The 25,446-nt window shown below is 46.2% G+C and overlaps 2 protein-coding genes across 18 annotated transcripts in view; one reads left to right on the top strand and one right to left on the bottom strand.

Moving 5' to 3' along the window:
• HVCN1 (hydrogen voltage gated channel 1) overlaps positions 1-12,745 on the top strand; it is a 30,926-nt gene extending 18,181 nt beyond the window's left edge. For 8 of the 9 annotated variants that reach the window (XM_073790079.1, XM_073790077.1, XM_073790078.1 and 5 more), the window contains 5 exons: positions 1,396-1,668; positions 6,448-6,552; positions 8,129-8,360; positions 10,365-10,477; positions 10,835-12,745. In XM_073790079.1, the coding sequence (XP_073646180.1) occupies positions 1,396-1,668; positions 6,448-6,552; positions 8,129-8,360; positions 10,365-10,477; positions 10,835-10,900 (789 nt within the window). In that variant the 3' untranslated portion in view covers positions 10,901-12,745. The remainder of the gene's footprint in view (positions 1-1,395; positions 1,669-6,447; positions 6,553-8,128; positions 8,361-10,364; positions 10,478-10,834) is intronic. The other variant, XM_073790080.1, reaches the window with a different exon arrangement.
• TCTN1 (tectonic family member 1) overlaps positions 11,205-25,446 on the bottom strand; it is a 29,064-nt gene continuing 14,822 nt past the window's right edge. For 3 of the 9 annotated variants that reach the window (XM_033836888.2, XM_019950514.3, XM_019950517.3), the window contains 9 exons: positions 24,027-24,047; positions 19,356-19,499; positions 18,117-18,242; positions 17,413-17,498; positions 16,753-16,893; positions 14,982-15,144; positions 12,795-12,920; positions 12,214-12,358; positions 11,205-11,296 (listed from right to left, as the gene is read on the bottom strand). In XM_033836888.2, the coding sequence (XP_033692779.2) occupies positions 12,215-12,358; positions 12,795-12,920; positions 14,982-15,144; positions 16,753-16,893; positions 17,413-17,498; positions 18,117-18,242; positions 19,356-19,499; positions 24,027-24,047 (951 nt within the window). In that variant the 3' untranslated portion in view covers positions 11,205-11,296; position 12,214. Of the gene's footprint in view, positions 12,359-12,794; positions 12,921-14,981; positions 15,145-16,752; positions 16,894-17,412; positions 17,499-18,116; positions 18,243-19,355; positions 19,500-24,026; positions 24,048-25,446 lie in introns of all 9 variants that reach the window. The other 6 variants (XM_033836887.2, XM_033836889.2, XM_033836885.2 and 3 more) reach the window with 5 other exon arrangements.

Raw genomic sequence — 25,446 nt, 5'->3', positions numbered from 1 at the left:
GGTGCCAGTGTCTGTTCCTGTCTTCAGGGTTCAGGAGACCCCCTTTGCTTCACACATTCACCAGCATTTGCTATTGTAGACTTAAATTCTTGCCAATGTGAGGAACAAAAAGCTGTGTGATTGTTACGTCAATTCACATTTTCCTGAATATTAGTGAAGTTGAGTGTCTTGGCCATCTGGGTTTCCTCTCATGTGACCTGCCTGTTAATATCCACTACCTAATTTTACATGGAGTTGTATTTTTTGGGTAAGATTTCATTATATATTCTGAACACTAAAATCTTTGTCTATTAAATACATTGGAAATATTTACTCCCGGTCTGTGGTGTATCTGACTTTGTACAGATGTTTGTGTGAGAAAGAGAGAGCAAGAGATAAAAGTTTTTAGCTTTGATGAGTTAGGTCTATTCATTTCTTTTGTGTTTTGTGTCTTAGTTAAGCAATCCTTCCCAGACCTGAGGTCATAAAGATACTTGTCTGTATTTTGTTCTAAGGCTTTTAAAGTTTTTAAAAATACATTTATATAGGTTAACACAACTGAAATTTACTCGGTGTGTGGTGTGAGGTAGGGATTTTTTTTTTTTTCCCTGTTGGGAAAGCCAGATATCCTAACCTCTCCAGTGTTTTCTCACTGACCTGTACTGCCATCGCCATCACATCCAGGTTCCCACGGGGACCTGGGTCTGTTTGGGGCTCTTTTTTCCTGTTATGCTGATCATATTGCCTATTCTAGTAAGCATACATGAAAGTTTTCATTATTGAACTTTATAAAAAATGTGATGTCTGGTAGGGTAAGTTGGGCAAAGGAATGGGAGGATATTTGCTTTTTTGCTTTGAAGTCCATCCATCTTTAAACAGCTGTCCATAATGTATTTAAAACAGCACTGGCTGAACTCAGGAAAAATCCGCTTGCTGCTCAGACCTTTCCAGGACTGATCTGTGGCATGGAAGGCGGGGAGGGTGGCTTCACTTTTGTGTGAAACTTCGGGTACTTTTACTTTTGCCTTTGCTCCCTCCCCGCCCTGCCAACTCTCACCTCTGGGGTTTTAGGTTGTGATGTCTCTGAACCATGGGCTGCTCTTCCAGTATTTACATGAGGGCCTGTGGTGGGTGTTTTGCGACTGGGTGGCAGTACCTCTCCTGTTGGTTACTGCCAACCAGACCACAGTGGCAGGCCTGATGGAATCTGGGGTTTCCTGTTGCCTCACCGGCCCTGAGACCCTGGATTCCAAAAATAAATGCACGAGAAACCACTGTGACCTCATGGTCTGTGCTTGCACGGTGCTTTGAGCACGGGGACTGTCTTCACCCCGTGGCCCGGCCCAGCGGGGGCCCTGCTCCCCCAGAGTGACAGATGGGCCACCTGAGCGCTTCCTCTCTGTCCCCTCCCTTCAGGCAGTCACCCGCAGGGCCAAGGTGGCTCCCGCCGACAGGATGAGCAAGTTCTTGAAGCACTTCACCGTCGTTGGCGATGACTGCCACGCGTGGAACATCAACTACAAGAAGTGGGAGAATGAAGAGGAAGAGGAGGAGGAGCCACCGCCCACACCGGCCTCGGGCGCAGAGGGCAGAGATGCCGATCCTACCGCGGCCCCTGCCCCCGTGCCCAGGCCCCGCCTCGACTTCAGGACCACTTTGAGGAAGCTCTTCAGCGCCCACAGGTTTCAGGTAGGTGGGCAGAGGCCCGAGATGCCTGGGGTGGGGCAGAGCCGTCAGCAAAGAGTCACGAGGGCAGGGTAGGGGCCCTTCTCTGCCACCAGCTTCTTCACTCCACAGACATCTACGGAGCATTGACCATGTGCTGGGCAGGTCCCATGTGGTCTGGGGCAAAGTAAGTCTTAATCCAAAAGTCAATTAAAGTTCATCACCTGATGAAAATGGATAAACAAAATGTGATCTATCTGTCCTCAGCCATAAAAAGGACTGAAGCACTGACACATGCTACAATTCAGATGAACCTTGTCAACGTGATCCTAAGTGGAAGAAGCCAGACACAAAAGGCCACATGTCTTATAATTCCATTTATATGAAATGTCAGAACACGTAAATCCACAGAGACAGCAGACTGGAGGGAATGGGACGGGGGGAGTGACTGCTTAATGGATACAGAGTTTCCATTTGCAGGAATGAAAACATTCCGGAACTAGATAGCGGTGATGGTTGCACAACCTTGTGAATGTGCTTAATGCCTCTGAACTTTATGCCAACTTTAAAATAGTTAAAATGGTAAATTTTATGTTATGCAAAATTTACCACACACACACAAAGGAGACCGGGGGCGGGGGGGCATCTCTTCTTTTGTGAAGTGATGCCAAAAATATCTGCCTTGCTTAACCCACCGCCAGCCTCCAGGTGTGGTTATGGGGAGACCCTGAGAGGGAGATGCAGACTTCAAAGAATGGCAAAGGGAATGGGACTTCTACAGGGTTCAATGTCTGTCCCAACATCTGCCGATTTTGAAGGACAAACGCGGGTGGAGTCTGGCCAGCCCTGTCTGAACCCCACCCCACGTCCCCGATGTGGGCAGGCAGGTGTCTGGAAGCATGTTCTGAGTCCCAGGAGAAAGCAGGAGGCTCCTTGTCAGCCCAGTCCCTGAACGGAGCCATTTTGGGGTCCCTGCTGCAGGGATAACTACGATAATCCAGCCCCTCCCTAGAGCTAATGCCCCCCCTGGAAGCAGAGAGAAGCAGCCCTTGCCTCTCCCATCACTGACTTTGTTCCATGGTAAATAGAAAGAAGGAATTATTTTAGTCTTTTTTTTTCCACTCTTGTGTGACTTAGAGAAACAAAGCAGGCAACACAGCACTCCTGACAGCTTAGTGCTTTCCTCTGTGGCTCTGACAGAAGAGAAGACGTGGTGTTAAGTTGTTGGTGTTGAACTCCCAAACCCTCAATTTCAGAGAGAAGGAAGGAGCCAGCTTCCTTCCAGCTGCAAGGGGAGCCCTTGGGAGGTCCCACCTCTCCTGACCGGGCCCCCCAGGGGCACGTGGCTCTGGGGGAAAGCAGAGTAGAGACGTTTATTCATTCACTCAGCAGTGCAGTCGCTTCTTAGTTTCTACTATGTGCCAGGGGTACAGCAGTGAGTGTGGTGGGCATGTCCCTGCCCTCAGTCTTGGAGGATTAATGGTCCGTGAAGAGGTGGGCATTCCAGTAATCAGACAGATGCTGGAATCAAGTGGAGAGAAGTCCTCTGTAGGGAAACTGACGGGGGCTCTCAGAGATCTTGGGGGTGGGGGAGACCCGACCTAGGATGTGAGGTGGAGGACGTGTGGCAGAGGAGGTGACATTTCACCTGATACCTCAAGGTTGGGCAGTAGTGAGCTCTGTGGATGGAAGGGGAGGAGCTTCCCAGGCAGAGGGGGCTGTGTTTGCAAAGGGCCGGGGGTCGGAAAGGGTCTTCAGTATTCGAGAATTTGAGAAGGGTCCACATGGCATATATGTATCCAGTAGAGGGAGAGGAGGCACTGGAAGGCCATCCGTGGGCAGTGGACAGCCATCGAAGGTTCTGAGTATGGGGGTGGGGAGGGGTTGACATGAGCAGTTTGTAGAAGGGCCCAGAGTAGAAGCTGGGAGGCCACCTTGGAGTAGGGGTGAGGGTTTAAGGGTTTGATCTCTGCAGATAGAATCAGCATACAGGAAGATTCTGGAATCCCTTTCTTGGGTGCAGTCTCCACCTATTCCCATGGTTTGAGGTGACCAAGGTGACATGATATATAGTTAACTGTTGTCACTTCTCCCACAGAATGGCACAACCAACCAAGGGAGAGAATTTGGGGTGAGTCAGGCCTCTGTGGAAACCATGGACGGACAGGGTAGCTGGGCTAGGGGAGGATGGCCAGGAAGGCCAGGAGCCTCACTTCTATTACCTGCTCACCGGGGCCGGGCCCTCTGCTGAGCGCTCCTCACACATTATCTCACATGATGCTCCCCTTGTCACTCAGGGTAGAAAATGTGGCCAACCCCATTATCCCCTGAAGGAAGCTGAAGCTTAGAGTTAACGTTGAGGCTCAGCGGAGTTGAGAGCTGTGCCCAAGGTCCAGGCTAACGGGGGAGCCGGCCCAGGACTGGCTGCCCCACAGTCCACGCTCTGCGCTGCTGCGTGCTGAGGCTAGGCACACCCATTTTCCAGTGACGATTTGGAATTAACCAGCTTCCCTGAATTCTCAGCATTTTTCTTTGTGATGTGGCTCCCTTCAGAACTAGTACTGCCTTGTGAACTGGCAAATTCAGGGCCTTAGGGATTAGTTCATAGAAGCTGCAGTTGGGACCTGGGCATTATAGTTTGTGACCTTGGGTCTCGCTCTCACTTCTTAAAATTGAGGTGAGATTCACATAAAGTTAATCACTTTAAAGTGAATAATTCAGTGGCATTTATTTAGTACATTCACAATGTTGTCCAACTGTCAACCACTATCTAGTTCCAGAACATTTCCATCACCCCAAAAAGAGATCTAGTACCCATTAAACAATAATCCCCAATCCCTGATAAACACTAATCTTTCTGTCTCTATTGATTTGCCTGTTCCGGACATTTCATGTAAATGGAATCATAAAATATATGTGGTCTTTTGTGTTGGGCTTCTTTCACTTAGCATAATATTTTCTAGGTTCATCCACATTGTAGCATGTGTCAGTGCTTTCATTCTTTTTTTTTTGCGGTACGCGGGCCTCTCACTGTTGTGGCCTCTCCTGTTGCGGAGCACAGGCTCTGGACGCACAGGCTCAGCGGCCATGGCTCATGGGCCCAGCCGCTCTGCGGCATGTGGGATCTTCCCAGACTGGGAATATATATATATATATATATATATATATATATATATATAATATTCAGTCTGTTTTTAATAACTCTGTGCCTTGGTTTTAGACCAGATGAGCTCTTAGATCCCTTTAGGTCTAAAAACCAAAGAGGGAGGGAGGAAAGAAAGAAGGAAAGAAAGACCTCACCTGAGGCTTGAGTATTTTTTTGGCTGCATTGGGTCTTTGTTGCTGTGCATGGGCTTTCTCTAGTTGTGGCGAGCAGGGGCTACTCTTCCTTGCAGTGCACGGGCTTCTCATTGCGGTGGCTTCTCTTGTTGCGGAGCACGGGCTCTAGGCGTGCAGGCTTCAGTAGTTGTGGCACACGGGCTTAGTAGTTGTGGCTCGCAGGCTCAGTAGTTGTGGTGCACAGGCTTAGTTGCTCCGTGGCATGTGGGATCTTCCCGGACCAGGGATCGAACCCACGTCCCCTGCATTGGCAGGCAGATTCTTAACCACTGAGCCACCAAGGAAGTCCCTTGAACCTTTACTAAGCTACTGAATTTGGATTTGTCTGAAAACTTCATTACAAAGCACTTTGCCATACAATTTTCACAATAAACCATGTCATCAAATACTTAATTACTGAAATAATTACTACAGGTTGAAATGGTCAAAAGGTTTAAGAGTCCACTCTTTATAGGCCTGAACTTGTTTAATTTCACCCTGAAACTGTAGAAACTGCCAAGATAATGGCAGATTAATTTTCAGAGATCAAAATCTATCTACCTGGGAGTGTAAGAGGCAAGGCCCTGGGGGAAGTAAGTGATGGTCCAGTATTTCCAAGGGAAGAGAAGGGTCACGCAGTGTCCTTTGGGGTTCCTCCCGTTGCTGCCATTTCCACCACCACCATGTCATCCCCAGGGTCTCCCCAAATGCCGTCACCTCCACCCCACCTTTAATGTCCTCACCATCATCACCACCTCCGTCACCATGACTACCCCCACTGCCATTGATAAGACCACCCACTCACTTCACCCTGGTTCCCACCTTCCTCCCCCCTCCAGCAGGTCACAAAACCCACCGGATTGTCTTTCCTACAGCAGCTCTTCTCTGTTCTCCAGGAGACGCAGGACTCCCTCCCCCTTCACTCCCAGCGAGCACATGGGAGTTGGGGTGGGTACCTCACGGCTCCAGCCAGAAGCTGTTTCATGGGCACAGTGGACGTCACTCTAACCCAGCTGCCTGGAGGAGGCCATATCTCTGAGGCTGGATGTTTTAAATTTTAAATTGCTTATTGAGCATCTGTTCTGGGCGTACCCTGGCAAGAGCAATCCCCAGAACTAGAAAAATAAATGCTTTTAGAAACTTTAGTATATTTTGCCATCTAGGAATTAGCAGTTTGGTTGGAGAGATGCTGAGAAGCAGTGAATTTATGAGTAAGATAAAGACCAATGGTGACCGAGGGTCAGTCACTGGGCCACACGGAGGCTTTAGGAGGACAGGCACTGCCCAGGGCTGGAAGGAGGGGCTCCTGTCCAGAGGAGCTGGCCCCCAGCAGGCTCCCTGCAGGGCGCTCGGGCTGTGGGCAGTGGCCTACCATCCTTGGCGTCTTTCCCCAGTGGTTTCACTCAGATGTTTCCAGCCCTTAAAGATGAAAGGAGGGTTCCCATTTAGGTCTCATGGTTTCTTGCTTCTTCCCTTGGTCCACAGGTTATCATCATCTGCCTGGTCGTTCTGGATGCCCTCCTGGTGCTCGCCGAGCTCGTTCTGGACCTAAAGATCATCCAGCCTGACAAGAATAACTATGCCGCCAGGGTAGTGTGTCCGCAGCCCTTTAATGTGGTTCACTCTGTGGGTGAGCAGGGTGGGGCAGCACCTGCCTTGGAGTAACCAGGCCTATTTGAGGGTAGTTTGATTGGGTGCTTTCAGTCAAAGAGCAGAGAAAATGTCTTCCTTTCCCAATTATAGATACGAATTTACTACAAGCAGGAAACCTCCTCAAGTCACTTGATGGCTTGAACCTTGAGCTATCCTAGACCACTGAGCTGGAGTTTGTCACTGATTATCAAACCAGGAGCATGATTCCTTCCCATCCCCCAGAGGAAGACGAGCTGTTTTTCCTCCTGTCAACATTCTGATGTGGTCCCTGTGCTGGAGCCATTTGGGGGGGATGTGCCCACCATTTATTCCCTGATTCACAGTTCCTGCCTGAGCCCGTCCCAGACATTCACCCAAAGGGCAGTGGACACACTGAAAATGCATTGTGCGGCCCATCACCAGTAACTGGGGAGAAGGCCAGGGGCTTAAAAGCATCTCCCCACACCCTTTGAAAAAAATTCAGTGGACAATGCAAAAATGTCTTTTCAAATGGTAAAAGAGCAGGCAGAAAATATTAAACCTCCTTCCTACTCATGGCCCCTTTCACCACGGCAGCCGTTAACGTTTTCTTCTGTGCCAACCCAAGTCCTCCCATAGATGATTATCTTTCCTCTCCCTGTTGTTTAATAGAATCAGTAATATACCTCCTATACTCACTGTCTTGTGCCTTTTTCTTTACTTTTTATTATGAAAAGTGGCAAATATACATTTTGCTGTATTTGCTTTCTTTATATATATATATATGTATCCACAAACACACCCCACACCCATCTATTTTTGTCTGACCATTCAAAAGTAAGTTAGACATCACGGCACTTCGCCCCTAAATACTAAATATCCAAACTGTCCCAAATTTGGTCACTGTGAGCCTCTTCAAGCTGACTGCTCCGTCCTCTTGACATGACTCCATAGCCTTTGAGCGTTTCCTTGTTTTCTGGCCCTGGATGATGTCCCAGCTCATTCGTACTTTCCCTGCCCCAGAATGGAAAAGGTTACTTTAGTGAAGGCTAGTATTTATAAATCAAGATCTGGGAACTCTCTTCACTTACCATCTTACCATCATTTCTAGTCGATACATACGGATCAGCCTTGGTCTTTTGAACAATTGCGTAATGCTCCATGTGGAGATACCATAATGCATTTAACAAGTGCCCTAGTCTAGTGGACGTTTCTGTTGTTCTCCAAACAATGTAGAAAATCTTTTGTTCTGCAAATGATGTTGCAGTAAATATCCTTACTGTCTTTGTGCACGCGTGAGCTTTGCAGGGCCAAAGGGCATGGCGGATGTTTTCAACTGCCATTGCCCCATTGCCCTTCAGAGAGCAACGTGTGTGCTGTTCTCAGCCACAGTCCGGCCCGAGAACAGCACCTGGTGCTGGCAGGAATTTGCGATTGGTCAAATGAATGGATTCTCTCGGTGACTGGGCAGGGGCATTCAAGGCCAGCTCGTCCGTGTGACCTGCCCCAGCCCATGACAGCCTGAGTCTACTCTGTATCTCCTTGTCCCCTTCAGGTGTTCCACTACATGAGCATTGCCATCTTGACCTTTTTTATGATGGAGATTTTCTTTAAAATATTTGTCTTCCGCTTGGAGTTCTTTCACCACAAGTTTGAAATCCTGGACGCCATCGTCGTGGTGGTTTCCTTCATCCTCGACGTTGTCCTCCTTTTCCGGGAGCATGAGTTTGAGGCTCTAGGGCTGCTGATTCTGCTCCGCCTGTGGCGGGTGGCCCGGATCATCAACGGTATGTCCCCTGCGCTCCTGGGCTGGGGGGGGGGGGGGCGCGGGGGATGGGACAGTGGGTGGAGCCTGGAAGGGGCGCAGAGGCCCTGGTCCTCCTCCTCTTGGCAACCAAGAGAAACATGGTCTGATTTGGTGTCCCACCGTCACCTTTGTGGCTACAAATTGACACCAGGACGTGTTCTCTGAGAGGAAGTGCCTTTCTCCTTCAGACTCTCATTTCTATGATTACTGAAAGATGGTTATGGCAAGGGTTAGACTAATCCCTGATCAATCCCTGCCAGCTTGGTTCCCAAAGCACCTTTGTTTTTCATTTGGTGTTTCCTGGAGAGTGTTCTACCAAACCCCATCCCACCTTGGGAGGGGCACCTTCGGAAAGGGAGCAAGGAAGCTGAGAAATGCTGTACACTAGACTCTGCCCCCTTTGAGAAAGTCACAACACGAGTTAGCATGATGAAGGCTCTGAGAACTGTAATTGTTTTCCAAGTTGACCAGTTCAACACTTTGGGAGGAAATAACACCTATGAGCGTGCTGTAGACTCTGGCTCTGGAGGACACACTTGGGGAAATACTGCTTTACCGTATTTCAGGTACAGATCCTCTTCCTCACACACTCTCTGTTGGTGCAGGGAGCCTCCATGTCAGAGAAGCCATTTGTGCTGTGGTTTTATGTGGACCTAGTGACTGGTTAGCGGTTCAGCCATCAGCGAACTAGTCAGAGTTGATCAAATGCCTGTCCTCAGACTTGCCGCATCAGAATCACCCTCGACACTTTAAGGGGAGAGTCTGGTGCGGAGCCCAGAGGGAGGTGTCCGTCTGTGAAGCACTCCCAGGTGACTGGGTGTCCAGCAGGGTTGGGAATCCCTAGACTAGTGCCCAACACGACGGGCTGTGGGTCGCTGTCAGGAGACTGACTAAGCGACAGTGCAGCCTGTTGGAAGCAGGCCCATCCCCTGCTGTGGCCGCCTGCTGTGGTGCCACCTGGCCGGGGAAAGGGCTGTGAGAGCGGCTCTGTCGGGCATGTGGGCTTTGGGGGCGGCCAGTTCAGACCTAGTGATTAAAGTAAAGCCTATTAAGAACCTTTATTTGGGTTCTGTCAAAGGAAATAATGGAGGCTTTTCAGATAATATTTTAGATGCTTATGTCGATTTTTTCATCTAATCTAACAGAAAAATACTCTCTGCAAAGGTTATGTGAGGTAGATAGACCATGACTGATTATAAATGACTCATGAAGCAGTTACTACCCAGTACTCTTACATCACACTGTTGTGAGATTTGTTCATTTTGTCTAAATGGCAGCGAGGCATATGACTGGCTATTGCCCGTTATTACACTGCTATCAAATTTAGTAGCGTGACTGAAGCAACACAAGGCTAAACCGGATTCAGTGAGACAACCAGGAACACTGTGGACCAGAGGCGGCTACTCCCAGGCCTTGTGGGCGCCACACGTGTGGGGGAAGGTCCAGACTCTGTCACTCACACTTGGAAAGGGGCAGAGCAGCCCTACTGCAGCCCAGTCTTTGAGGCCGTGTCTGCAGTGTGGTGTGGGCATTTGGGAGCCCCCCCCGCCAGCCCCCAAGCCAAGATGCAGGTCATAGTCTGACAACTGGCCACAGCTCTGGAGGCAGAAAGTTGGCAAAGTGACAGTCCCAACCCCAAGCTTGAGCATTTCCAGGCTTGCACTTAGTGCCTTTCGAACAACTGCTGCTAAGTAGCAAGACTGTTGTGAACTGCCCCCTACTAAGGAGCTTAACCTTCATCTGGTCAGTGATTATTTTTAAGGATTTCTCACACCAGAAAAGCCAAAGAAGTATTTCACAGCTGGGTACTGAGTAGCTCAGAAATGAAAACTCTGACCCTCCTAGTTCTGATGCCTTTAAGCCATGATGACTGTTTTACTTGTCACCACTCTTCCCAGTTATACATTTGTAAGGAATACAGTTTTTTTCCCAAGGGGCTAAATTAGAGACCAGTATCATGGAGACCCTCGCAATTATTTTTCAGGGATAATTATCTCGGTTAAGACACGTTCTGAACGGCAGCTACTAAGGTTAAAACAGATAAATATACAACTGGCCACCAAGATCCAACACCTTGAATTCAGCTGCTCTGAGAAGGTAAGAAGGTGTCTGGGAAAATGCCCTCTGTGAACACAGATCGTTCCCTCCCTCCAGCACTGAGCTTCTCCAGGCCAGGCCTCTGCTCACTCAGTGCCCTTAGCCTGGAGCCCACTTCCCTCGGTCAGGCCTTCCTTGTCCTTTTGGATTCAGTTTAGGCGTTGCCTCCTTCCCTGCAGCTTTGCCAGGTCTCTCTCCTCACTGCCATCGCTGCTGGGCCCCGGCTGACTGATTGCATGAGGAGTATGGCTTTCATTCAGCTCTGCTTCCCTGTGCGTGTCTGCAGCTCACTGTGTGACTGCCACATCCCTGGTGAGGCTCAGAAGTAAATTATTTGTCTGCTTTTTGTAATAACAGGAACAAGAAATTGAAAGACTTAACAAGCTATTGAGACAGCATGGACTTCTTGGTGAGGTGAACTAGAGGCATACCTGCTCCACCCACCCCAAAGGGAAGACCTGCCTCACGGGCTTGTGACGAGGAAGACAGCCGCCCCTCCTGGGGCCACGTTGGGGAGAGGTTTGCTTTGATGGCTTTGTCTCACTGCTGCCAGCTCGGATTCTGGGGGACACAGTCTTTCAGAGGCTCTATTTCTTCCTTGGTGTGACTGAGAATGTCCCATCCCATTCCCACCCCACACTGTTTAACAAATGTATCATAAACTATATTTTTCTCATGCTGAACACTTGACTCTTGCTTGAAAATGAACAACAAGCTGGACAATTACTAGCTGTATATAAAACTTAATCTCATCAAATGTACAGTCTTCACAGTTCACACGTATATTAAGGAACCAGTGCATCCTTTCATATGGCCACTCTGAAAGACAAAGGAGAAAAAAGAGAGCTACCGTAGCTATCAGCACATGCTAGAAGAATATTTTCTATTTCCAAGCTGTTCTAAAGAGCTAATCACAATGTCCCCCAAGGGGCTTGTTCTCAAGTACCCAGCCCCTCCTCTGCGTCCTCCAACTTTTAGCTGGCTCCACCCAGTTCTGCACCCTGACAACATTTTTCTCAATTACTGTACAATTAATGTATAAAATAAACTCTCTCCTTCCCGCAGGCCCTCCTACTGTATTCTTTCTAGGTTCAACTGCTTGGAATCACTCTGTGGCATCCTATACCGGCCCACTAGCTGGAGAGCAAGCTAGCTTCAGTGCCTGGTACAGAAGTAGCAATTAGACCCAAGACTCCACTGTAATTAACGTGACATTTGGGGGAAGATCCCCTTGTGAGGCCTTGTACTCTACTTGCATGATTTTATACCACTTGCTATTTTTGTACTCATTTTAACAGGACCTGAAAAGCCTGAACTAAAAATAATATTTTAGTATATGTGCTGCCGAAGCGAGCACTAAAAATAATATTTTAAAAAATAACTCACATTAAAGCAGGGGATGAATAAACTGGATAAACCCTCAACGCCTGCACTACTTCAAGGTCTGTTCTCTTTACGTTCTTCCCAAAGGTGCAACTTGGCTCCCGCATATGACCTATGTACTGAGAGTACTGGAAATGGCCAAGCCAGACCCCTTCTAAAGTCAAAGCAAGTAGAATGAAATTCCCAAAGGGAGAAAAGAGAGGAGGGAAGTGAGTGGAGAGGGGAAGTGTGTCGGTCTGGGGGCAACCTCAAGGGTTATATGTATAATAAAGTGGGATGTCTCCAAGGAGCCCTGGGCCCCACACGCGCTTGATTAGGCAGGTGTGGTGTAGTTTCCCTATTTAATGACTTACGTCAAACAAATGGGAAGAAGAAATTAAAGGGCAGCCTAGCATTGATGGTTGGGCGAGCTCTGAAGCCTGCCTCTGCAGGTGCAGACACATCCACAAAAGTAACCGCAGTGGAAATAAGAATTGTCCTTTTATTTCCTGAGTTGGTCTGTAATAAAAAAAAATCAGAGTGATGCAAGCCCTACCCTCCAGTGTATTCACCAGGATAACAAAGATGGGACAGCTTTCATTTCCTTCCTCACCCAACCACTGTTGGTTCATGAATCTGGTAGGTACGTGGAGGGCTAATCAGCCATTAACTCAGAGGAGAGATACAATTTTCACTCAGGTTGTCCTAACACATCGATGTCATTCACAACTCAAGACAAGAGTTTTAAAAGATCAAGTCTAAACAAGAATGTTAATGTGAATAAAACCCCTGTGTTCAGGGGGGTTTTTTCTCCAAATAAAAGATAATGACTGCTAAATTGTTTTAAGAATCCAGATTGTTTAAATTTTAATTATCTTTTTTACAAAATAAATCTCACCTATCACAGTTTTGTCTGGACTCGTGTCTTAACCTATACCTTTAAAATTAGGCCTACCTCAGGAAACGAGGATGAAATCAGATTTGCAGTTACATTGACGATTTTAGCCTGTGGGTTCAATAAGGATCCGTATTTAGTCCACTTCACTTCTATAGCCAACGCCACTGGGAGCTGGCAAGAATCCTGCCAAACAAAATGCCATTAATCAATTTGAGTATTAAACAACCTCAAGTCAAACTTAATCTGCAGTTCAGGGTTTTAATTACAAAATGTTTCACATATTACAAAATGTTCTGAACAAGAGGATGAATAGACTCTAGAAGTTCAGATAAAAACAGCTTAGAAAAAGCACATATTTTAAAGTACTCAATGCTCCAAAAATATTTTAACACCTAAAGCATAATTTTTCCATCCCTTCCCATCTCTAAAGAGGCCAGCATTACCTGGCAGCTGTGGTAACCCCAATACCCAACTGTGGAACCTCCAGGGCCTTAACAGCTCTAACTGCACCTGCCTGTTTACATCTACCTCAGAGATACTTCAGGAGCGAAGTTGGCACGGGGGGAGGGGGGAGAGGGAGAACGGTATTATTAACAGACAGAAATTAAACCTGACTGCATATCATGTTAAAATGCACTTAGAGGAAATTTAAGTGCTTCCTTGTCACTTATCTGATTTCATCAGTTGGCAATTAAGATGCTACATGGGGGTATACAGGCGGCATCTTAAGCTGTCACAGATGTTAACTCTCCCTCTGCACCGAGAGCACTGGTGCCACAATGAAGCTGCCCGAGTTCAGGCTAGACACTGGGACCTGGGCCTGAGGCCTCTGCCCAGGACCCCTGTTTGCTCAGCCCCAAGGGGAAAATGGGCAAGGGGGCCTTCCAGACCTCTTTCCTGCCTTTACAGTCTCATCAATTGGCAAATGTAATAATGTTGAAGCTGCCCAACGGGGAGATGGAGTTCCACTGGAGTATTCTACTTTTGTGTGTGAAATTTTTCCACAATAAAAAGTTTAAAAAAATACATCTCTTTAGGGCATGAAAAGCTAGCAGGCCTGCTAAATTTGGTGCCTGCCAAAAAGGCACGGGTGGAATTCCTTGGCTTAAAACTGCCTTTTAAGAAATTTGCAAGCTGAAAAATCCTTGAGAATATCCTGTTATTAGGAAAAGATGCAACACGCAGCTGGTATCAACTGAGCTTAGCAGATGCTCTCGTGCTGGCTATGCCTAGAAGGCTGGTACAAAACCCGTTCCAGGCCCTCTGAGCTCCCTGACCAGCACAGACCCCAGCAGTGCTAGTGTCTGCACTGCTGCCCCTCTCCCCTCAACCTATGTCTTCCCTTCTGAGGGATAAGTAATAACTGGATGTCTTAACCATCTCTGAGAAACTAGAAGCAATTTGCCTGGTTCACTGAGGCAGCAGAGCTGAGCCAAGACTTAGGTGAACAGCAGGGACTGAGTAACCACGGGTCCCTGCTGGGGACTCGGTGGGGAGGGCAGGATCGGAGCTAGTCCTCACCCCCATTATCCCCACGCTATAAATGTGCTAAGCAGGTAATGAGAGGCCTGAAGAAACTGTGACAAGAAAAAGCCGGGCAATTAAAGGATAAGATGGGGAGCACGCCTGCGGTGACGGGGGCTGGCCCACACTCTGACTGCTGAGACAAAAGAAAAAGGTGGGCAGAAGAACCGCACGTGATCCAGAACCTATTTGGAGGACGTCAACTTCCATTAAACTCTTCTGGGAACTTTAGAATTGAAAGCTCTGACATGTGGACTGCTTTTATAGACCAGGGAACAACGGATGGGACAGCTGTGCAGAGGGAAGTCTTGTTGAAACAGTTCTGACATTTACCTATCATATCACGATGCCTAGAGAAGGCCTTACATAACACCAACAAGGAATAGGATGGTGACTGGTAGTGGTTTCCATTTATGGAGTGACCACTAGGCACCATGAATGTTACCTCATTTAACTCTCAACAAGTCCATGAGGTCAGTAATATAGCTATCAGATGAGGAAACAGAGGCTCAAACCTGTAAAACCACTGGCCAAAGGCGACAATGCTAACTAGGGGCAAAATCAGTGTTCAAGATCCAGGCTCATCTAACGACAAAGCCCAAGCTCCTACCCAGAGCCCCCCACCGCCAGCTCCCCCACTGCCTCTACCTCCCCACAGTGAGGGGCAGGTGCACGTTGGAGAGACCACTAGCATGTGGCCTTCAACTTCTCCCCCTTTACCTTCATGTGGGACGTCTGGGTGATGAAGTGGACGGGTACCCAGTCCAGCACATCCTGGGCCTGGGAATTTCCAAAAGGGGCCACATAATCTGGGAAGCCCTGGCCCTTCAGCAGGCTCTCCACCTTCTGCGCTACCAGCCTACACGCGATAGCTTTGGTCAGTCTTTTGGGAAAGGAAACAAGGTCAACCGAATGAGGTGATTGTTCAGACCTGCAGTTTTTTGTGTTTTTTTTTAAATAAGTGTCAGGGTCATATTTTATTTTGACATTTCTCTGGTACACAAAAAAGTACTAAAAAATGAGAGACAAGGTATTAGCCTTTATGTTACAACTGTGAAATGCATCACTTTAATACAGTGTTAGTACCCATAACATCTCTGATTATAGAATATCGTACCTGCAGTTTTTACAGCCCTCAACAACACGCATATTCTCTCTAGTTTCTTTTCTCACTCTCTAAAAGGGGATTTTTTGAAGTGAAAGTGTCTCTCACTTTGTGAAATCTTGGTTGGCCAGGGAGATGAATCCAAAACAATGTTTCCCAAACTGTATTCCATGGAGAGGCTCTGTACAAGAAGGGTTCCATGGCCAAAAATTTGGGAACTATTGCATACCCATGTCCCCCCTGAAGTACACTGGTGTACTGAAGACTCTGAGAAGTGCTTACTTAGTAAGGAATCATGTTTTTAACTTTAATTTGGTGTTTCCCAAACATACTGGACCACAGACTTACCCCTACTGACATGTTATGGAAATGTATCCCATGGAACCCTCTTTGAGAAATGCTAGTCTAAAGCAATCAGAATGATGTAAATGGTGAATATTGGTCTAACCAAAATAATGATGTAGATACCCTGGGGAGACATAAGGATGGGAAGTGAGCGGGTGGTGGGGTAGGGGATCAAAGGAGAAAGAGCCAAATCTTCATCCTCCACAGTGGGAGCTCAATAAATAAAAAAAGTCATAATAAAATAGATAAGCAACAAGGGCCTATTGTATAGCAAAGGGAACTATGTTCAATTGCTGTAATAACCTATAACGGAAAAGAATCTGAATCTGAAAAGAATATAACTGAATCACTTTCCTGTACACCTGAAATTATAAATCAACTATACTTGAATAAAAAAATTAAAATTAAAAATAAATAAGTCATAAAACCAAAAAAATCAAGAAGTAGCATTACGTGTGGGTTATTTAAATATTTGGGGGTAAATTTCCAAAAAATCAGCTGTAAGAGTTGCAAGTGATTGTCTCTGGGATGGGGGAAATGAAGGTAAGAACTGCTGTCTTTAGAACAAGCCATGAAGAGCTGTTTGACATTTTACATTATGTTTGATAATAAAAAGATAAATTAAAAACAGATCACATTCAGGCTGCCTCTCATTGGGTTTGTTGTGCTGAGTACATTAAAATTCAGAAATAAAGGAAGGACTTTCAGAGAACATATTTTTGCTATGAACTCAAGAGCTATGCCACCTTAGAAACAAAACATACGAAGCCTTGAGATTTTTACTCTGCCATATTTGATAAGCGCAAGGGTTGTAACACTTTCCTTTGAATCATGACAAATGGTTTACGGTTATGAGAATTAAAATTAGAAAACCAAAACTACAACATTGTAAGTTATTGTTACTGTTGCTACTACCCACTAATAATAATGCTAATGAGCCTGTCAGCTGATGCAGAGTTCTGATTAAAATGCAAAGGGTAAAAATGCTTTGTTTTCTGATCAACACAAATGGGCTCCAACAGAAGCAAGTTACTCTCTTACCTGAGTTTACAGCCAGATTGCATGTTGTAACCAAATAATACTGGGGTCCGGATCCCCGCTATTGCTAAGCAGTCTTGCTCAGCTGTGCTACGAAGAAGAGTAAGTTGTCCGTATCTGTTCGTGGTCTGCATAATCCCAGACATTCACAGAAGGTTAAGGGAGTTGCCCAGTACTAAAGCAGCTGATTCTTAAGAGATGGTGTCATATGAGTCACATGGGAGAGACCCAAATATCCCTTTCTCTAGGTCTCGGGAATTTTGACAGCTATTTCCCAGAAGAAGGCAAAAAATAGTTATAACTATTTTCCTTGATTAGGAGATCCTCAGGAGAAAACTTCTCAGAAACAGGCCCTTCAAAATTAACTCCAAATTTTCAAAATCACTCAATTTGTTTAAGAGTCTCTGTTTAAGTATAAAATTAAATACCTCTAAATGTCTGTCAAGCTTTCTGTCTTAAGATTTTCACTGTAAGACACTGACACTCTCCTGCGCTGTACTGCTCCACCCTGTCAGGCTCCACACAGCCCTACCTGCTGTGCAGGCAGAGGCACCCACAGGAAGCTCTGGCGAGAGTCCAGCCCTCAGGACTCTCAGCAATAAGAAGTGCAGCCCACACACATGGACAGGGAAATCAAGCTTCTCTATGGTGCCAAAAGGATATCCCTTCTGAGGCTGAAATCCAGCAGCTAACGGGAGTCCCACAACATAACCAGGGTTTCCACTGAGAGGAACTGGCTTTGTATTTTGCTGAAAGACAATGCAGAAATGCCCCAAGTAATTCTCTTTTTTTTTTTTTTTTTTTTTTTTTGCGGTACGCGGGCCTCTAACTGTTGTGGCCTCTCCCGTTGCGGAGCACAAGCTCCGGACGCGCAGGCTCAGCGGCCATGGCTCACGGGCCTAGCCGCTCCACGGCACGTGGGATCCTCCCGGACCGGGGCACGAACCCGTGTCCCCTGCATCGGCAGGCGGACTCTCAACCACTGCGCCACCAGGGAAGCCCAGTAATTCTCATTTTAATAAGGAAATGGCAGAGAGAAAATGAAATGGTTTTCATAATGTGGGATTACCAACCAATAAAAGAATCTCTCTCCCTACTCAGAACTATAAATATATCTGCTGAGTGTAGGAGTACATCATGCTGTAAAAGAACAAGCTCACATGGAAGAGCATCTTATTCCCAAATGGAAAAGATACAAGGACTCTGGCTTGATTTCATTACAAGCTCCACAGGATACATGCAAGTCCTTTGTTCCATACAAATGGTTAGAAGTGGTAATACTTCTAATTTGATTTTTTTTTCCCCACTAAGTCATGATTTCTTTATACTTGGCAATTACATACTTATACAAAACTGATCAAACTTACCTGAATAAAATAAATTTCAAACTTTTGTTGGAATGGAACCATCGCACTGCTAACCGCTCCCAGAAGAACAAAGACATCAGCTTTTATTATCTCACCTGCATTTGTATACGTGAGGCTATACTTCACCTAAAAAACAAAATGATACTTCAAATACACCTGTTTCCAATAAATTTCTGTAGCTGTATTAATAACTCAGATAAAAAAACATGTATCTAGGAGGCAAATCCTTTCCCACTTCTCCACGTGTTAAAGCTTTTCTCTCCTGTCCAATCGGATCATGGGAAGTGTTATCTCAGCATCAGCCCCAGCTGACAGACAGGGGCATCTAAGCCTTTCTGTGCCCAATTACATAAGTTCCAAATCAGCTGGTCTGAGCAGAATGTAATCAGCCTATCTGTGCAGATAAATGTGCTAAAACAACAGCAGCAGGACTTCCCTGGTGGTTCAGTGATTAAGACTCTGCACTCCCAATGCAGGGGCCCAGGTTTGATCCCTGGTCAGGGAACTACATCCTGCATGCCGCAACTAAAGGAGCCCGCATGCTGCAACTAAAAGATCCTGCATGCCACAACTAAAAGATCCCACATGCCACAATGAAGATCCTGTGTGCCGCAACTAAGACCCAGCGCAGCCAAATAAATAAATATTAAAAAAAAAAACATGGGGCTTCCCTGGTGGCACAGTGGTTGAGAATCTGCCTACCAATGCAGGGGACATGGGTTCGAGCCCTGATCTGGGAGGATCTCACATGCCGTGGAGCAACTAGGCCCATGAGCCACAACTACTGAGCCTGCACGTCTGGAGCCTGTGCTCCGCAACAAGAGAGGCCGCGATAGTGAGAGGCCCGCGCACCGCGATGAAGAGTGGCCCCCGCTTGCCACAACTAGAGAAAGCACTTGCACAGAAACAAAGACCCAACACAGCAAAAATAAATTAATAAACTCCTACTCCCAACATCTAAAAAAAACCAAACAAACAAACACAACAGCAGCAACAACAAATTTTGACGTATCCTTGTAAGTTACTAGGTTTGTGGAGAAAAATTACACGATTATTTCAGAGACAAAGAAGCGACCTCTGATGAGATAGGATAAAGGGAAGTAGGAGGCCAAGACAAGAAAAGTGATACCATCGGATGGCCAGAGCCCCCTTTGGAGGGCATCCAGTTACCCCTCAGCACCACGCAGCTTGAGTCACCCACAAACAGAGCAAACTTTCAAAGCCAAATTGGGCACCTACCTCAAGGATGATGTTAGTGCAGATTTTATCATGCCCAGCCTCGACAAGAACCAGTGGCCTCAATACATCAGTGTCAGTGTCTTCCAGTCGGGTTAGTGTTTTATTTAGAGATTGAATGATGATGGACTGAACAGTGATAGGGACCTGCAAAGTAAAGTCCTGGATTATTAAAGACACACCACAACAGAGGTGAATGGGTTAAAATAACGAAAAACTTGAAACACACCTCCACAGATACACTGCCAAGAAGGGAAAAGCGTGCTATAGAACAATATGCATACTAGAATTCCACACTTGCAAAAACACAGATATTTATATGTAAACACATGAATACATTCACAAAGAAAATATCTGAGAAGGATATACTCAAAATGTTAAGTGATTGCCTCTGGAAACATATTCACACAAAAACGTGTACACAAATGTTCACAGCAGCATTCTTAATAGCCCAAAACTGAAAATAACCCAGTTGTCATTCATCAACTGATGAATGGATAAATAAAATGTGGTCTATCCATACAAAAGAATATCATAAATAAAAAGAATCATCTATAAAAAGGAAAGAAGCACTAACACATGCTACAACATAGATGAATCCTGAAAACACTGTGCCAAATGAAAGAAGCCAGACACAAAGGACCACGTACTACATGATCCCATCTATAGGAAATGTCCAGAATAGGCAAATCCATAGAGACAGAAAGTAGATTAGCGGTTGCCAGGGGCTGGGGGAGAAGGTTGGGGTAGAATGAAGGGTGACTGCTAATGAGCACAGGGTTTCTTTTTGGGGTGGTGAGAATGTTCTGGAATTAGATGTTGGTGATGATTGCATAACCTTGTGAATATACCAAAAACCACTGAATTGTACACTTTAAAATGGTAAGTTTTATAGTACGTGAATTATATCGCAAACACACACACACACACACACACACACACACACACACACACACAAACTCCCATCACACCATCAAATGCACACATACACTCTCACCTCCAAACCACAGCTCCTACTGATAAACACACTCACTGTATACACGCACGTGCACATTCTTCACACAATCCCAGGGTCCATCCTCCTAAAGCCCCACAACCTCTCTGAATATATGCTTGACCCAGTTTACACACAACTTCTACACACACCCTTACACACGCACACAATGGGTGGTAGGATCATGGGTAAGAAAAACAGAGACAAACAAATTTTTAAAGCAAAATAGGAAGCCCTGGTTAGACCAATGCTATTAAAGGACATTTTTCACTTATGGCCATTGCCAGCAGAGTGACAAAGCACCAAGCAATCCTTTAAATGGCTCAAACCTCTAGATATTTTGGCCTCTTTGTACCATGAGACAAGTCTGATGTTTGCTCTAAATGCCTGCTCTTAGAAACCACTGTTTAGGAAGGAATCTAATTTATATCTAGTTGTTCATATTGCTCTGAACTTTGCCCTCAACCATGTACTACGTTGTTTATAATTCAAAATTATTAAGTATTTAAGCTGTAATTTTATAGATAAACAAGGAGTTCTTATATACTGCTCCCATGACCATGAAGACCGGCAACTATCCTTGTAAGTCAAACCTCTAATATAAGAACGTGACGTGGTTCAGAAGCAAAGACTAGATGTCATGTGATGGAGTCGCAGGAGGGCAACACCAGTCACCACAACATCCTCTGCATAACAAGTCGCACCACTGGGTTTAAGAGTTACGCAGGGGGCTTCCCTGGTGGCGCAGTGGTTGAGAGTCCGCCTGCCGATGCAGGGGACATGGGTTCGTGCCCCGGTCCGGGAAGATTCCCACATGCCGTGGAGCGGCTGGGCCTGTGAGCCATGGCCGCTGAGGCTGCGCGTCCGGAGCCTGTGCTCCGCAACGGGAGAGGCCACAACAGTGAGAGGCCCTCATACCGTAAAAAAAAAAAAAAAAAAAAAAGAGTTATGCAGGGAGTCCCATGCTACCAGTTAATTAGCTCTTAAGCAAGTCATCAAAAGATAACCCTGGATTCCTTTATCTGAACAGGCCCTGATTCAGCAATGATACTGTGTTCTAAGAAAGTGCACACCGTTCCATATCCTCTGATGGAGCCATTCCCATGGTGTGTGGGTGTGGCTGGCAGAAACGGAAGGGTTCAGTTGGCTTTGTAAAGACTGATGGATGAGTGTAAGTGGCAAGAGCTGCACTAGTATATCACCATCCACTGGACCAGACACAAGAATGAAAATGGTATGGCTCTTCTGGTTTCCTGAATGTCCTATTCAATCATATCCCATTCCCAAACTACCCACTGGCAAAGAAGTAAAGCATACTTAACAATGAAACTACAGGGCCATGACAATCTTTCACTGATGGTTCAATAGATATTGACAATAATTCCAAGCAATCACAATGGGCTTCCATTAATGGGGAGACTGGATCCGATTTTTATATTCCTCATCCTCTAACAGACCTTGGAAGCTGCACTTTAAAAGAATTTAAACACATCCCTGATATTAGTTGATATCCTTCGGAGCACAAGCTTTGGTGTCACACAGATCTGAGTTGGAAGTCGCAGTCTGCCACTTCCTGACTGTGTGGCCATAGGACGCAAAGAGAGAACGTGTGTGAAACTTCCAAACTCAGGGCTTGGCACACAGTAGAGCTAGTCCAATGTCACGGTTAAGAATAAGGTCTCTGGAGCCAGATAGCTTGGTTTCTTGTCCCAGCTCTGCCTCTTCCCCGCTGTGTAGCCTTGGGCAAGCTAAGTCATCTCTTTGTGACTCACATGCCAGAGTGCCAACAACAGGACCTACCTCCTAGAACCACTGGGACAACTAAAGGACTGCAGACACACATACACTTGGAACAGTGCCTGGCACATAGTACGTGCCTTTGAGTAACGTCCTATTATCCCTCACAATAGGTCTTCCCTTCTTGATTGAATCAATCCTTAGTCATTCAATTAACACATAACCCACTGAGTGCCCAGTACCTACTAGGCACCATCTTAGTACCAACACTATATGGCGTACAGGGCAGTTGTCCCCACAGACAGTTCAAGCTTTGAATGCTATAATAAAGGCACTTTTTAGTGGCTGGAAGTATTTGAGAGCTAGTCTATTATATGACTTTCAAACTGGGTCCCTGGGAGCTGTAGGGTTCCTCACAGGGACCAAGAAAGGAGAAAGATGGGGAGGTCAGGCAGGTAAAGGGCTTCGGACCCCACCCCTGCTCCAACTAGGCGCTTTGTTTTTTGGGTTTTTAAAAAAATTAATCAATTTATTTTTATTTATTTGTTTTTGGCTGCACTGGGTCTTCGTTGCTGTGCGTGGGCTTTCTCTAGTTGCGGCGAGCGGGGGCTACTCTTCGTTGCGGTGCACGGGCTTCTCACTGCAGTGGCTTCTCTTGTTGTGGAGCACGGGCTCTAGGCACGTGGGCTTCCGTAGTTGCAGCATGCAGGCTCAGTAGTTGTGGCTCACGGGCTCTAGAGTGCAGGCTCAATAGTTGTGGTGCACAGGCTTAGTTGCTCCACGGCATGTGAGATCTCCCCGGACCAGGGCTCGAACCCGTGTCCCCTGCATTGGCAGGCGGATTCTTAACCACTGCACCACCAGGGAAGCCCCAACTAGGGGCTTTGGATTCAATCCATGTTACACACTAGGGAAGGCTCTCCCTTCTTTCACTTGAAGAAGCACTATAACTGAAATAAGTTTGAAAGCACCTTCACAGATGAGGAAATCCAGGCCCACACACAGTATTGTGAAGTCCAAAGTCACACAACCATTCCTTTCCAAATGCCTACCTCAAACATGTTTGTGTCCAGAGACGTAATGAAATCAATCACAGTGGGTACTGCTGTCCGCAGTGCTTCCTGCGTGCTAGTTGCTGCACCAAGCACCAAGTCTTACATTATGTGCATTCTCCCTCGAGCCTTACATCAAGCCTCTGGAGCAGAGACCTACCATCCACTTGCAACTGGGGAGACTGAGGCATATGTCACACAAGAAAACAACAGCAAAGCTGACCTTTGAACCAAGGGCAACCAATTCTACAGGCTCTGGGAGACTACGACAAGGCCACTGCCTTGGCCTCCTTGGGGACTGTATTCACAGGCAGGCACAGGGTGCAGCCCCAAGAGTAAGAGGTGGATCCACCATACTTCTCCCTGACATATCTGCAAAGAGACCGTGGCCTCCTGACCACAGTTCTATAGGGCCCCTGAGCTGGGGCCATAAGGCTTTGAATAGAACCTACCTGCAACTCAACACTGGAAGCTACACTGAGAGTGCACACCTCCTACACAGGTGTGTACATTCACTGGGCAAAAGGTTTCTTTCTATCTTCTACACTGGACAGGCAGAATCCTGGGAGCTAGCCAGCTCTCTTGACAAGAGGCCAAGAAGATATCAAGGGATGCCCTGAAATCACAGAAGCCAATCACACCCATTGTCAGTCAAGACAGCTACGTCATTTAAACATGAACAAGTGTGCACTACAAAAACTAAGGAATTTGAAAATCTGACCCTTTTGTGATAGCAAAAGGATGGTCTACTAAGGAGTTTCCCTATTTCATTTCTGCTTGCTTTTTGGCAAATGTTTTTGTTATTGGCAGTAAGGTACCCTTCTGACCATAAGTGTATTCATTTCAAACGCCCCGAAGTAAGACAATAATTCCATTAAGAAGTACTCTTACCTTTGTTCCTGAACCAGGCACCTAGATAAAAAGAACAACAAATTTTGTTAAGTACAACAAAAAGAAGCATTTTTATTGCTTTTTCAGACCGTGGGTTAAAGGGCACATTCATCTTATTAAAGACTTCTCAAAGAGGAAAACAGAATTTCCTTAATCAAGACTTGCCACCTATATATTTTTTGTATCTGTGTCATAATAACTTTACATTTCCCTTCTATATTCATTTCCTTCTGAATGGAAGCTCAGGAGACCAGCCCAGCAGAGCTAGTCTCAGGAAGCCTCCACACTTCAGTGTAATTGTGCAGTATTTTCCATATGGTCATCAGTGACATAACACTGTAGGGAAGACATGGCTCCCATCCTCCTGGTCACTTGCGCTGCGCCTGTCCTCATCGGAAGGACACCACTGCCTGCCCAGGCAATGTCCAGTCTCCTAAGTGGCCTTCCTGCCTGTAGCCCGAGCCCCCTCGGGGCCAGGCTCCTGCCTCCCCAGCACCGCTGGAACTCTTTTCCTAAAGGGCTCCACCTCCCTTCATTCCTGTCCCCACGCTGCCAACCCCACTTCTCTAACCCCAAGATGCCCTATTAGGCTAATGGGAGCTTTGGGGAGGGGGATGAGTGGACGTGGGGCGGGGGAGCTAAACTGAAAAAGAACTGTGCCTGCACGCCTGAGGGAATGCTTCCAGGACAACTGTGAGAAGTCACACGAATTGGAAGAATTCACAGGCATAGATGGCTGACTTTGAGGAGAGAGGGAGAGGGAAAGGGCAGGGAGAGGAAAGATTCAACCTGATTCTGAAAACTGAAGCCCAGATGAATACAGGTGCCATGGACGCCCCCGTCACCACACTCCGGAAATCAGAAGGGGAAGGGGGCTTTCAAAATAATCATATAGTTTTAAATCACTGAAAACTGTCTTCTCCCCTTGCAGCCCTTCACATCACCCACCAAGCAGGCCAGTGGCCTCTCATCTATTCAGTTCAGGCTTCAGTCACCGTAACCAGGAAGAAGGGGCCTCTTCACACAGGGGCCTCTTCTTCTCCAGCAAACATATTTCCTGTCCTTTCCTGGGTGTTTATTTCATCTGCCAACCAGAAAGATAACTTTGTGGTGCTAACATGATCATTCCCGTGACAGACATTAAGATGTTTTTATAATTCTAAAGGTTTTGGTTATTAATAAAGGTCATTTTAATTCAGGAGACAGACTATTGGTTACCATCAAAATGAATGAAACCAAAAAAAAAGGAAGCAAAATATGAGCTAACTATATAAAAATAAAAATTATTTTAAGTGATTATTTCAATATCTTTGGTATCAGTATACCAAAGAACTGGAGAAGAAAAATTCTGAGTGTCAATCATGTATTGAAATGATGCTCTACTTATATTTTAAAAGGGTACAAAGAACGGAAAATAAAC

Source organism: Tursiops truncatus, chromosome 13 (assembly GCF_011762595.2).
Source record: "Tursiops truncatus isolate mTurTru1 chromosome 13, mTurTru1.mat.Y, whole genome shotgun sequence".
Classification (NCBI taxonomy): domain Eukaryota; kingdom Metazoa; phylum Chordata; class Mammalia; order Artiodactyla; family Delphinidae; genus Tursiops; species Tursiops truncatus.
This window is presented reverse-complemented; position numbering and strand designations above follow the sequence as displayed.